This window comes from Epinephelus moara, chromosome 8 (assembly GCF_006386435.1).
Source record: "Epinephelus moara isolate mb chromosome 8, YSFRI_EMoa_1.0, whole genome shotgun sequence".
Taxonomy (NCBI): domain Eukaryota; kingdom Metazoa; phylum Chordata; class Actinopteri; order Perciformes; family Serranidae; genus Epinephelus; species Epinephelus moara.
In genome coordinates this window covers 41,669,215-41,683,188 of record NC_065513.1, presented here as the reverse complement: position 1 = coordinate 41,683,188, position 13,974 = coordinate 41,669,215, and the positions used below count along the sequence as shown (strand labels likewise).

General features: G+C 40.9%; 1 protein-coding gene across 1 annotated transcript in view; it reads left to right on the top strand.

Annotated features, from left to right (window-relative positions):
- Positions 1-13,974, top strand: part of LOC126394194 (serine/threonine-protein kinase N2-like) — a 35,913-nt gene that overhangs the window by 12,943 nt on the left and 8,996 nt on the right. The window contains exons 6-16 of the mRNA XM_050050885.1: positions 731-840; positions 8,885-9,028; positions 9,760-9,835; positions 9,914-10,106; positions 10,522-10,657; positions 11,333-11,385; positions 11,465-11,522; positions 11,602-11,693; positions 13,186-13,362; positions 13,542-13,604; positions 13,687-13,763. Of these exons, the coding sequence (XP_049906842.1) occupies positions 731-840; positions 8,885-9,028; positions 9,760-9,835; positions 9,914-10,106; positions 10,522-10,657; positions 11,333-11,385; positions 11,465-11,522; positions 11,602-11,693; positions 13,186-13,362; positions 13,542-13,604; positions 13,687-13,763 (1,179 nt within the window). The remainder of the gene's footprint in view (positions 1-730; positions 841-8,884; positions 9,029-9,759; positions 9,836-9,913; positions 10,107-10,521; positions 10,658-11,332; positions 11,386-11,464; positions 11,523-11,601; positions 11,694-13,185; positions 13,363-13,541; positions 13,605-13,686; positions 13,764-13,974) is intronic.

Below are 13,974 nucleotides of genomic sequence, written 5' to 3'. Positions count from 1 at the left end.
CTGTAAACCCTAGAGATGGTTGTGCTGAAAATCCCAGTAAAGACTCACACCAGCCTGTCTGGCACCAACAACCATGCCACGTTCAAAGTCACTTCAATCACCTTTCTTCATCATTCTGATGCTCCGTTTGAACTTCAGTGTCATGGGGTGTGTGTGTGAGGCAGCAAGGAAAAGGACCCAAATGCAGTAAACCAGACAGACAGGAACTGTTCACTGATTTAATGGTTAAGTTATGAGAATAGGTTTCAGGCAAAGGCAGCAGTCCAAACAGACGTAGGTGAGAATCCACAGCTGAGCAGGAACAGGTCAGATAAAAGATGCAGGCAGGTTCGAGAGGCTAGAAAGAAAAGGTACAAAGCAACATTTACTATCTTCAGCTGAATGGAAAAAGAGGGATGTTAGATATACTGACATAGTGTCTGGAGAATTAGACACAGGTGAGCAGGAGGATGTAAAACTCAGAGGGCATCTTGCAGACAGGTGGAGAGTAGCAATGACTACAAAGCTTCATAGAAGTGCAGAAGCCTGTGGAAGTGGGGAAAACAAAAACACAGGCAGCAGTTTTGACCTTCAGCTGACGGATCAGACAATTGCCTGGAAACACTTTCTGTAAACACACTGACTGAGTGAGCAGGGGGATGTTGTAGACGACAGATCCTGATAGATGTTAGGATCGAGCTGGTGGTGAATTTTTGTTTCCAGTGACGTGTTGTTTCTGTCTGCCCCTCAGCGGAGATCAGCGCGGTGCTCAGGCTGGACACCAGAGTGGTCGGCCAGACACGCTGTGCAGCCGTCAGCAGGCTGAACTGGGATCAGACGTTCTGCATCCAGCTGGAGAGGGTAAGTCCAGTAACTAATGTGAGAGAGACCCCTCTGCTGCTGTGGAGGAGGACGGAGGACTGTGTGCTGAGGTAAAGAGAAGAGAAGGGAGTGGCGCCAACATCTGGAGGAGAAGCGTCAGTAGGAGATAGGATGTGTGTGGGCTTTGAATTGAAAAGACTGATCTTCTCATGTTGCCGCCGTGCACACAGACCTACTTGAAGTGGTGGAATGTAACTAAGTACATTTACCCAAGTTCTGCAGTGAAGCACAGTTTTCACAGTGAACAAGATCACACTGGAGTTGGCTTCATTGGACCTTTCGAGTTTAGATTATGTTATTACTCATTTTATCTTTAGTTTCACTGACCAGCCTTTATGTATCTCTCTTTGTGTATCCGTCTCAAAACCAGGATAAAAGCTTATCCAGCGGCTTTTATCACAAACCCAATACACTTAAGTTCCTTTTCATTACAGTGATAAACTGCCAACAGCACAGGAAACACTGCATTTTGTTTCCAACAGTTATTTCAGTTGTTTCACCGTTTGCCATTTCTGCTGCTGAGGATAGTAACTGCAAAAACTTGCACTGATACTCTTTGATAACTGGGAATAGCTACTGATAGCTACTGGGGAAATCGAAAGGACTAACCTCTTCCTGTTTAGGTTGCACAATGGGTGATTCACGTCCTTTGTGCCGGTAATGGAGGCTTTATTTTCCTAGAAGATTGAACCCACTGACAGACAGACGTGCACAGTGAAAGTGAGGCTTATGAGGAACCAGTCTGAATGCTGACTGTCATTATTCAATAGTTACTATATTGTGCAATGGATATTTACTTTATAAAGAAGAATTCAACCAACAAAAACCTGTGTATTTCCACTTTAACTCTGGTTTTCCCACTCGAACCATGAGCACAAATAGAGTTCTTTATTACAAGTCAATCACATGCAAGTGAGTGCAGTCATTACCTGTAGTAACTCCATTAAAAGTGAGCCCACTTTATGGTACCAGAAAATCTGAGCTGCTCCTAAAACCAATATGTGGGATTTCTTTTTGTCTTTATATGTATTTAATCATCCTTTTAATCTACACTAGAGGACGGTCACTCTGCTCAGGGCTGAGTTGTGTCTGGTTTTGAGGCTCATGTAACCACTGTTCATACTGTGGAGAGGTTTATTTGTAAACTGTAACTATAAAATGAAAGGATGTTTTGCTGCCTCTCACAGCAGCTGGAGTCTGAGAAAAAATAACTTCATTCACTGGGCCGACTGCCGGTGACTTTTAAGGTGGAACGTTAACTTGTAATGTTACTCAATGCATGAGTTGATGACGTGAATCCATCAGCACACCTTAAATTTCACTGTGACAACTTTGACCATCACTTTAGTTTTTATATGACACACACTTTTAGTAATGAGTGGATCTTCAAGCGTTTATATGTATTAATTTCGGTCGTTTTATGTGGACTGCATATATGCTAATCCTCACTCGAAGGTAAGGGTCGAGTAGCGTCAGGCTACATTAATACTAAACCCCTGAGCTTGCCTGAGAAGGACTAAATGCACAAAGCTGCTATTTTTAAATATCCCATGGAGAGAGACTCTCACTGCAGCCTGTTCTATTTTGTTCTGAAAATGTGGGTGTGCAGCCTCGTTCTGTGGACGATAAACCAGGTGCAGACTTCCATCTGTAGCTATGTTTCCATCCAAAAGTGATTTGAATCATTGGGAAGTGCGCATTAAAAGAAATACGAATCCTGTGTGTTTCCATTAAATGTACGGACGTTGGTGAAAACTACGAACTCGCGCCAGTTTTCCACAGAGCCGGAAAACTTCTACGCTTAATTCGAACATAACTGTTTCCATCCCCCATTTTGCGAATCAACATTTTTTCGAATCAACCAAAACCCGGCTAAAGCGGGCGTATTTTAGTTTGTGCGAATCAGGGGAATTTAATTTGAATTTTGGCATTTCCATCATAATTTTCCGATGCGATACTTCTAGATGCGCATCTAAACAGGCTGATGGAAACATGGCTTGTGTCACCGCTGACGAGGAAATACAGCGAGTGCTGGACGGAGCAGTGAGTGACAACAACCCCGCCCACATTTAAGGGCACTGTTTGTGGTGGAAACGCTAGGGTCTAGGCACCATGTCTGAAGGGTTACTGTTGGTTCCAAAGGTACCATTCCGAAAGTATTTGGTGGAAACGGGGTTAAAGAATCCACTGGTTTAGCTTAAAGAAATTAAGATAAAAATTTGCATGCATCTTCTTCAGTAGTTCCAACTCTGACCTTATAAAGTAAATACTCTTTTATAATCTTACAAACTCAGTTAGTTTAGTACAACTAATAAGATTTGCTTTGACCTCAATATTTATCCTAAAGTTGTGTTGACATTTAGTGGTCATATTATTTATTCAAGATATTCTAATTTGTTTATTTTAATTCCATCCCAAAGTCAAAAATGTTTTTAATTTTGACCAACTTCTTCAAATAATCCGTCAACTGACTAAAACACGTTAATGAAACAAACGTAACCTTTTCTTATCCTGAAAAACTTCAAGTGTTATCGATGAACCCCATGAATCATTTTTTAGAGTGTATATCATATTCCTGCAATAACAAAACAAAAAACAATTATAACGACAAAGCAAAACAAGAAAAGCAAAAATACAACAACACAGATGACCAAAATCTAGAATGATTGCTTAATTTTTTGTTTTGTGTTTAAGTTTGCCAATTTTGTCGCAAAAGCCTGAAAGAGAAGGCAAGAAAGTTTGATTAGCACTTATTTTGATTTTTTCAGCGCGACACAGTAACTGCCTTCGTGAGTTATCCATGAACTCGGTCTTACGCAGTGATGATCTGATTATGTAGGATGATTTCGTCGCTTTGCTCCATTTTCTTTCCTTTAAATGTTGTCTGAAAATATGCACGCTGCTGGACTCTGGTCCTGGCTTGATTTAGTTTTATGGTGTCTTGTACATTTAATAAACCTAGATAAACGTCATATATAAGTATTCAAATACAGTTCATCTCCATCTAATATCAGGGATATTGTTAGATAATAAACACCTTTAAATGACAAAAATACAGTCAGTATTTTTGATCATGTCGATGATAGTGTCAGGTTTGTAATGCAGAAAGCACAGATTTCTCATCTTCTAAACCTCCTTTACTGCAGACCAGCTCCACTGTGAGCCAGCTTCCAGTATTCGTGAGTCATTTTTCATTCTGATCCAAACCACCCACGTCCGAGCCGTCCTCCCTTCCTCTGAGTTTACTTCCCTCCACGTCATCCTGTTTCCACCTGAAATAAGTTCAATTACAGAAACAAGATGCCACTGAAATACTGCAGATCAGAGTCGACATGTTCTCCCTGTATGATGAATGTACAGAACTTTGTCTCCGTGACTTTGGAGCAGGTACAACCAGCATCAGCAGCTTACAGGCTGTCGTTACTCTGTATGTGCTGACACATGTAATACAGCAAACACAGGACCTTACAGGCGGTACAAGGGCACCGTGCAGGATAGAGAACACACAGGATGTATACACAGACACCCGACATATGAAGAAGAAGAAGGGCTTGCTCGAACAACGAGATTTCTGCTCAGAAAGCGAGAGTTTTTCAGGCCCTCGAATACGCCAGAAGGTGTTTCTTTTTCAATGGTGGAAAAACAAATTAATTCACTGAATCATTTTGTGTACTTTCATTATTTTCAGTTTGTGCAACTCGATCCATCTCAGAGGGAAATATTGTTTTTGTTACTCATTTACTTGACACCTGCAGCTACGAGTTACTTTGCAGATAAATATTTTTACTTTCAAAACTGTCACTACTGAGGTAATGCAGGATTTGATCCAAACACAGACGGTGAAGGCAGAGTGGTGTAGTTCAATGTTTTATTGTTAAAGCGAGGGTATATAGAGATGTACAGAAGCTTTAAAGCGGTAACACAAAGCAAGAGAGCAACATTGCAACTTGACAAATTGGCAGATTACTCATGAAAATGAACCTGAATATGTACAACTGTGCTGATTAGGGGAAATGGGGACGGGTGAGGAGGCTGTCAGTTGACCGAGACTGGAGGGAACGGAGTTGCAAATGCATGGGTATAGATCAGCGGTGCCCGGTCCTGCTCCTGGAGAGCTACTGCCCTGCATGTTTTAGGTCTCTACCTACTCTTCTAATTAACAATGATTTATTTTGTTTATTTATTTAACCTTTATTTAACCAGGAGGTCCCATTGAGATTGAAAATCTCTTTTACAAGAGACACCTGGCCGAGGTAGCAGTCAATCTAAACACATTAAAATGCACAAATACAACATATAATACAAAAATCCCCGATTCAAACACAGTGGTCTCTCAGGAAAAACAAGCATGTCTCTGTCACCGCATTCTCTATGATGCCCTTAAAGGGATAGTGCACCCAAAAATGAAAATTCAGCCATTATCTACTCGCCGAGGGAGGCCCTGGTGAAGTTTTAGAGTCCTCACATCCCTTGCGGAGATCGGCGGGGGGAGCGGCTAGCACACCTAATGGCTGACGGCGCCCCAGACTAATGTCCAAGAACACAAAATTGAAACCACAAAATATCTCCATACTGCTCATCCGTAGTGATCCAAGTGTGCTGCAGCCCCGACATAAAAAGTTGTTTGGAAAAACGTCATATGAACTTTATTTTTAGCCTCACTGTAGCCTGTAGCTCTGACTGCTTCTCACGGGATCGCGCAAGCGCACACACATGAGAGCGAAAGCATGGACTTTGCTTACCCGTGTTTACATTACGTGACACGTGCACCGCAGGGAGAGACAACAGTAACCATATATCCGAGACCAACTCCAATGTCCGCCTGAACTAAGGTAGAAATGAATGACTTACTCCTCTGAAAGCCTGCCATCTGGTCCTGTGGGCCTCTGCCTTTTCTTCCAGTTGATCTTGGGGAAGTAAAAAAATGTCTCCAGAACACCACGGGTCAGCAGTGCTGGAAACTCAGGGTGGTCGATGATGCACGGTCTCTGAAGAGCTCTCGTCAGTACTGATGTCCAGATTCTCAAGTGCAGGCATCGCCAATTCCCAGTCTGAGCAGCAAAGACTTTCCTCATCCGTTGGCATTGCTTTGCATTTGAAACAACTAAAACCACCAGGTTTCCAGTGTTTGACTCCGGCGGCTGCTTCGTCCAGTAGCCTGAGTTCGTCCGTATACTCGGGCTCAAACAAATACGGCTCAACAAAGAAATGCTGTTCCTCCTCAATTTCAAAGTCTTCAGACATGTTGGGCTGTCCTTTGCTAAAAGACCGTAGTGCAAATTATCTTTTAGCTCTGTGGTTACTGTTGTCTCTCCCTGCAGTTCACGTGTCACGTGTCACGTGATGTAAACACCAGTAAGCAAAGTTCATGCTTTCGCTGGTCTCGCGCAAGCATGCACACGTGAGCACGGAGCACAGAGAGGCAGTCAGAGCTACAGGCTACAGTGAGGCTAAAAACAGAGTTCATATGACATTTTTCCAAACAACTTTTTATGTCGGGGCTGCAGCACACTTGGATCACTACGGATGAGCAGTATGGAGATATTTTGTGGTTTCAATTTTGTGTTCTTGGACGTTAGTCTGGGGCGCCGTCTGCCATTAGGTGTGCTAGCCGCTCCCCCCGCCGATCTCCGCAAGGGATGTGAGGACTCTAAAACTTCACCAGGGCCTCCGTCGGCATATGGGTGAGTAGATAATGGCTGAATTTTCATTTTTGGGTGCACTATCCCTTTAAATTCATCAATGGATGTAAGTGTTTCCAATTTTAGATCTTTTTAAAGATCGTTCCATGTCCATGATGCAGAGTAGGAGAATGCAGTTTTCCCCACATCTGTTAAAACCCATTAAAAAGCAAGCACCTGGAGGAGTGTAGCTGGTAACTACCAGAGCTGACACAGAGCAGGGTGCAGAGGTCGGCTGGAAGTTTGCCCAATATTGCTTTATAGATAAAAATATACCAGTGCTGTCTGTGAGTGGTCAATGCTGTTCAACCCACCAAATCATAAAGAAAGCAGTGATGAGTAAGTGACTTTGCATCTGTAATAAAACGTAGAGATGCATGGTGCACTGAATCAAGGCTACGCAAACTGGTGGAGGTTGCATGCATCATATACAATATGTCACTGTAATCAGTCACAGACAGAAAAGGAGCTTCCACAAGTTTGTCTCAGCACTGAAAGTAAAACAAGATTTATTTCTCAAATAAAAGCCAATCTTCACTTTAAGCTTCCTAACAGGAGCAGCAATATGTAAATGAAAGCTTGTCATCTATTCATATACCCAAGTACTTGTATGAGGACACCCTGTCAGTGGATTTACTGTCAGAAGTGAAAATGATCTGCTCATTATTAAGCACTTGAGGCTTATAAGCGCTCGATAGTGAGCCAGTCGTTTAAATCAGGTGTGGTTTGATCAGGACCTGAAACATGCAGGGCAGAGCAGGGCTGGGCACCACTGGCAGAGATGAAGTGAGAGGTGACTGAAGGGACGGACCAGGGTCCTTTTCACTATACTTACTTATGCCTCCTCACCTCCTCTCTCCTCCCGTGACACAAAAATCGTTCCCCCTCCACCATCATGACGGATTCTGCAATCCTTTAAATGCACCCCTAGGGGAGAGGAGGCTTTAGGAGAAGCTTTGAGCGAGTTTTACATCAAGTGGTCTGACTATGGAGCTCCCCCAGGGTCACAGCGAGATTTTCTTTTTTAGTTATTGATTTATTTTTCGCATTCAGTGATGCCATACCACTGCATGATTCTTCATTCACACAGTTTATTCTCACATTGCCTATTGTAGTGTCGTGTATAGAGATCTACAGTTGCATGGTGTGAAGCAGTATAATACGCCGTCACCTTGTGTGTGATGAATCTAACACCTTAGAATATAAAGGATCATTAGATGCAAGGTGTTGCAGCATCACACAAAGCAACAGTTTAGTTTTATTTTTTTACAGTACAATCAACGTGCACATATTCTCACACAGCTATGTGGTGCAGATAACAATAATGCAAGTGATCATCACAAATCATAAGACTTTTATAGGCCTATAAGACATCTTCCTATCTATCTATCTATCTGTGGAAGATGCTATGAGGTTTTGAAGTTGTTCTTTTGGGAGATTCTGTTGACAATGGATGAGCTGTGCGGCAGGTCATATGTAACATAGCCTAAGACTGACGCTATGAGACCAAGGATCTTTCATCTGGCAGCACTGGCTCCATCGTCCTCACAACTTTTCATTGCTTCCTCTGCTTGCATCTCCCATGGGTGGGACTTATGGCAAGTGCGGGAAGCAAGGAGGCACATTAGCATGATGAGGCAGAATTTAGTATTTCAAAATATCTACATTAAAATCCTATTTAAACACAGAATATAACACTCTGAAAAGGCCATATTCCAGAATCTACACTCCTGCCTCCTACCTGTGATACTCAAGTGCACTTACCTGGGAATATTTTCACTAAAGTATCACTCTGAATGCTTATTGTCAGGGTTTACACTGTGCTACTGCTGTTTAATGTGCACTGGTTTATTTTTGCTGTAGTTGTGTCTGTGACCAGCAGGTGTCGCCCTAATACCTGCAGATATTCATTCATCACAGACACATTCATTTATCACACAGAAATGTGCAGGAAGGGACAAACTTAAACATGTTCAGTGCTGCAGAACAAAAGCTTAGAGGTGATTTGTTTCTTTTAATTAAAGATAACAGACAGAAGTAAGTGTGGGCTTGGAGATTCACTCAATTTAAACTCAATTAAAACTTTAAAATCAGAGGAAGAAACCAGATGATCCAGTTTCAGATAAGGCCGTATTATTCCGTCTGATTTAAAAGCTTTTGTGTTTGTTTTTCTTAATTGGGTTAAAATTTAAAAAACCTACAGAACAATACAAATATTATTGGAAAAAAATCACATTGAACTTCAGCTCAAATCATCAAAGCATATCAAACAAAATTAAGTTGAGTATGAGTATGTTCATTGATTGTATTTGTTGTGATTGTGTTCATGTTCTGTCTGATAGTCTCGGGAGCTGGAGGTCTGTGTCTTCTGGCGGGACCGGAGGGCGATGTGTGCCGTCAAGTTCCTGCGACTAGAGGAGATGATGGACAACCCGAGCCACGACCAGGAGTTCAGTCTGGAGCCGCAGGGCCGCCTCTACGCCAAGGTACACACAGTGACCTGGACGTGTGTGGTGGTATCTAATTTAATGGGAGGAATAAATCTGATGGAGACATTAATATGTGTTCTTCTAGTACAGAAATAGAAAATGTATTTATTATAAATTCTAGGTACTAACAGTCTGGGGAGGGAATTATTACTTAACATCTAGTTGGCATATTGACCAGAAACTATCATATTACTGGTGTATTTATTATCAGGTTGTTGCCCTGAGGCGGTTTCTTGTTTCCTTACATACACTCACCTGCCACTTTATTAGGTACACCTTGCTAGTACCAGGTTGGACCCNGCAACCCGTCTGGCACCAACAACCATGCCACGTTCAAAGTCACTTAAATCACCTTTCTTCATCATTCTGATGCTCAGTTTGAACTTCAGCAGGTTGTCTTCACCATGTCTACATGACTAAATGCACTGAGTTGCTGCCACGTGATTGACTGATTAGCTATTTGTGTTAAGAGCAGTTGAACAGGTGTACCTAATAAAGTGGCTAATGAGTGTATATGAACATAGATACCATATATACGAAACTTTTCAGTTGTCTTTTTATTCAAAAATACTATTTACAAGACCTCATTGTCCTTACTTTATACAAAGACTGTCAGGAAAATAACCACACATATTAAATATTTTAAATAGAAAATGTTCAGGAGCTCTTAATCAAGGCGTAAACACAAGCCAGCATCTAACAGATGTCTCTTGTTGTGGGTTCTACAGCTTCAGTTCATCGACACTGTTGTTGAGCGGCAGCCGAAACTGAGACGTCAGCGATGTATCTTCACTAAAGAGCGAGGTACAGACGATCACCCTGAAGGATCAACACTTTATTTGTGTGTCTGCAGTGTAAGTGAAGCATTTTATTCTTCTTCAGGGAAGAACTTCCTCCGGGCGGCTCAGATGAACATGAACTTTGCCACGTGGGGTCACCTGATGATGAGCATCCTCCCACGCTACAGCTCATTCACCACATTCAGCTCAACTCTCTCCACGACCCCCGACCTGGTGGCCAACAACACGTCGCGTCCCACCGAGAAGGAGCCTCAAACCACCTCTCCACTGCCAAGGTCAGAACAATCAAAGCATCAGTATCTGACTTGACATAGAGTTAGATAGGAGAGTTTATACCTGTGTGAAAACTGCACTGACTTCCAACTTGTATTGTAGCACCATCTGCAACAGTGTGATTGTTTACAGTTTGGTTTTTGGGGTTTAATTTTACTCCAGCTTCCTCCCACAGTCCAAAGACATGCAGGTTAATTGGTGACTCTAAATTGTCCGTAGGTGTGAATGTGAGTGTGAATGGTTGTCTGTCTCTATGTGTCAGCCCTGTGATAGTCTGGTGACCTGTCCAGGGTGAACCCTGCCTCTCACCCAGTGTCAGCTGGGATAGGCTCCATCCCCCGCGACCCCTAACAGGATAAGCAGTTATGGAAAATTAATAAATGTATGAATGTTGTTTTTGTGTTTGTATATCTGCAGCGAAGCTCCAGAAATCAGACTCAGTGTCACTGAGGATCAGCCGTCTCCCACCAGCCTCGACCTGGGAGACAACACTCCCACCATCATCACCACGGCACACAAAACATCATCTCTGACTGCATCTCAAGAAACGCTGGTAAATGATTGTTGATAAACCTGCCAGAAAATACACATTTTTATTTTTACATTTAACTTAAGTGACTTTGAAAGAGTACATAAATAGCGAAAGTCTAAATTCTCTGATGTTATTCACTGTGTAATGACAAGTCTAAAACCACACTACAGCACAGCTAGCATGGTTAAACATACATTTGCTCTATATTTTATTCTGTTACAGTGTTAAATAATTAAATTATTCTACTTGAGTTGTAGTATTTCATTGTTATCCACCAGATTACATGAATGACATGTTGCTGGTGCTCCATTATCAGGTGATCTTTAGCTTTTAAAGGAGCAGTGTGGAAGACTTAGGGGGATTTAGTAGCGTCTAGTGATGAGGTTTGCAGATTGCAACCAGCTGAAACTTCTCCTGGTTAGAATTCCTTCAGTGTTTAAAAAGACACAGCAGTTCTTATTTCCAGGTGATTATACACTAAAGAAAACATACTTGTTATGTTATATTCCATTTCTGTCAATAAATCCCCCTAAATCCTACACACTGGACCTTTAATGGAGTTTTACAGCGTCTCCTGTGGGTTCAGGAACTTGAATGTTTCTATTAGTTTAAGAAACTCTTTCAAAACAAGAGAGTCAGGCAGTGCTGATTTGTGACTGAATGGTTAAATGTTCCAAACTTTGTCTCTGTTCGCAGTCGTCCATAAACAACACAGAAGGAAGTGAAGACCAGCCTGTATCTGCTCTAAAGTATGCACACATACACTTTCTTTACACACTCAGAATGAAGCATCGCCTTCATTTAATATTTTTGTCTTTTTTCCACAAGGATGCAAATGGACGATTTTAAATATATGTCAGTTCTGGGCAGAGGACACTTTGGGAAGGTAATAGTTTAAAAGTTTTTCTCTTAAATTCATCGTGCTCGATTAAAAACATCTCCTCAGTGAATGTTTTCTGTTTCAGGTCCTGCTGGCAGAGTTTAAGAAGACAGGAAGACTGTACGCCATCAAAGCCTTGAAGAAAAGAGACATTGTGACTCGAGATGAAGTGGACAGGTGTGTGTGTGTGAGTGTGTGAAGGGAAAGCTTTAAAGTTTATCCAAATCACAGCAACAAGCCACACCTGCAAGTGAAGTGATCTGAGACAAGAGGAGATATGAGTTTCAAAGTAAAACAGGAAATAGCACGAGTGAAAGGAATAAAAAACATAACCTAAGAAACTTGAGCTGTGACACTGTTGCTGTTTTTCAAAAAGGGATAGAGCCGTTAAAAGCAGTTGAGACACCACTGCTTTTCCAGCAGGGATTGTGCCCCATAAACCGGGTATTTTAAGCCAAAACACGATCTATTCCAAACCATAACCAAGTGTTTTTTGTGTCTAAACCTAATCACACGTTTCTGCTAAATAATAACATGCGACTGTAACAAATCCGTGGTTTGCAGAAATGCACAATGTCATAATTTTTCTGCCAATATGTGTGAATATCCACAAATCCACAAATTTATTTCACCACCAGACACCGATATATGTACCAAAACCTATGCACATTATACCAAATCTGCACCAGACGAGGTAAATAGAAGACTAGTCCTCTATAATTTGAGCAAATGGACCCTTGAAAATAACTAAAAGTAACAGACTTTGGCAGTTTTCTCTACAAAGCTGTACTTGTACTTCAGATTAACTAAATGAAACACCAACGATCCGCCTTGAGGAAGGGTTTGTTTCATTGCTTCTGTTAATGAAGCAACAGATTTGACTTAATTAAAGCCTATTTAACAGTATAAAGAACCTTCATTGGATTCTTCATTAAAAATGTACCAAATTAAGGACAAATGAAACGCCTGCTGCAGTCATCTAAATGAGTTTTAAGTTAAAAGAAGACGAGGTGAAACAAAGAGTGTTCTGGTTCAAGAGCCTCTTTCTTTTGTCTCTTCTTACTTGTTTGTTTCTACTTTTAATTTTTTCACGTTAACAGAATTTGTACCAATCTACTTGTAGACCCAAGGCCATACTATAGCACTGAGCTGAAACTGAAAAAGTTCCACAGATGGTAATTTGTTTTTCAGGTCTAGGAAATTTCAAGTCCTTTATTGTCCTATGGGCAGCAGTTACAGAGAAGCTGTCATTGACAATGGAATTCATATATCTCTCTCAATGCTCATTAAATATGGGTTAAAAAAAAGGCAAAAAGGCAAGTTGAAGACAAGTAACAAACTTAAAATCTACATTAAATTGTGTAAGTTAAAATAGGGATACAATTTTCATTTATAAATATATAAAATCTAAAATAGAATAATATACATTTCAAATAATACAATCTAAAATAATAGCCTATACATTAAAATGAAATAAAATGTTACATAAAGTAATGTAAATAAATTGAAATAAAATATTATAAATAAAACATTACAAATTTTAATGAAAGAATATAGTAAATAAAAATAATCTAAATTTTATTATATAATGATATAACATAATATAATCTAAATTAGAATAATATGAAGTTCAGAGAAACTGGTGCTAATGTGAGGTTTCATTCTGCAGCCTTATGAGTGAGAAGAGGATCTTTGAGATGATCAACGCTTCCAGACATCCGTTCCTGGTGAACCTCCACGGCTGCTTCCAGACCAGCGACCACGTCTGCTTCGTCATGGAGTATTTACCAGGCGGCGACCTCATGATCCACATCCACAACAATGTCTTCACCGAGGCGCAGACCAGGTTCGTACAGTATGTCCTTGTCTTGTTCAAAGACACTTCACTGTTTGTGTAATGAAGAGGTGGAATAAGTAAAAGTTCTAAATATTTCTAACAGACTATGTACAGAAAGTGTGGATCATATTTTTTATAATCCAAAATCTAAAATCTGTTGTTGTTGTTGTTGTTGTTGTTGTTTACAGGTTTTACTCAGCATGTGTGCTGCTGGGTTTAGAGTTCCTGCATCTGAATAAAATCATCTATCGGTAAGTTGCACCAGCTGACGCGATGCTGCATCATTGTACTGTATCTTCAGATTCAAGTACACCTACTGTGTGTTTTACACAGAGATCTGAAGCTGGACAACCTGCTGATGGATGCAGACGGGTTTGTGAAAATCACAGACTTTGGACTTTGTAAAGAAGGTAACTATTCACTCAGGTATTGTACTTAAAGGGAAATTTCGGTTTATTTCAACCCGTCTCCTATCGTCCTAAATTTGTTTCAAGTCACTAGTGACATAGAAATAATAGTTAGCATGTTAGCCGTTAGCCTAGATACAGCCGTAGCGTCAGACCTGTTAAAACTTAACTGAACGGGCAACCTTCAAGTGCAAAGTTAGTCCACTAAACAAGC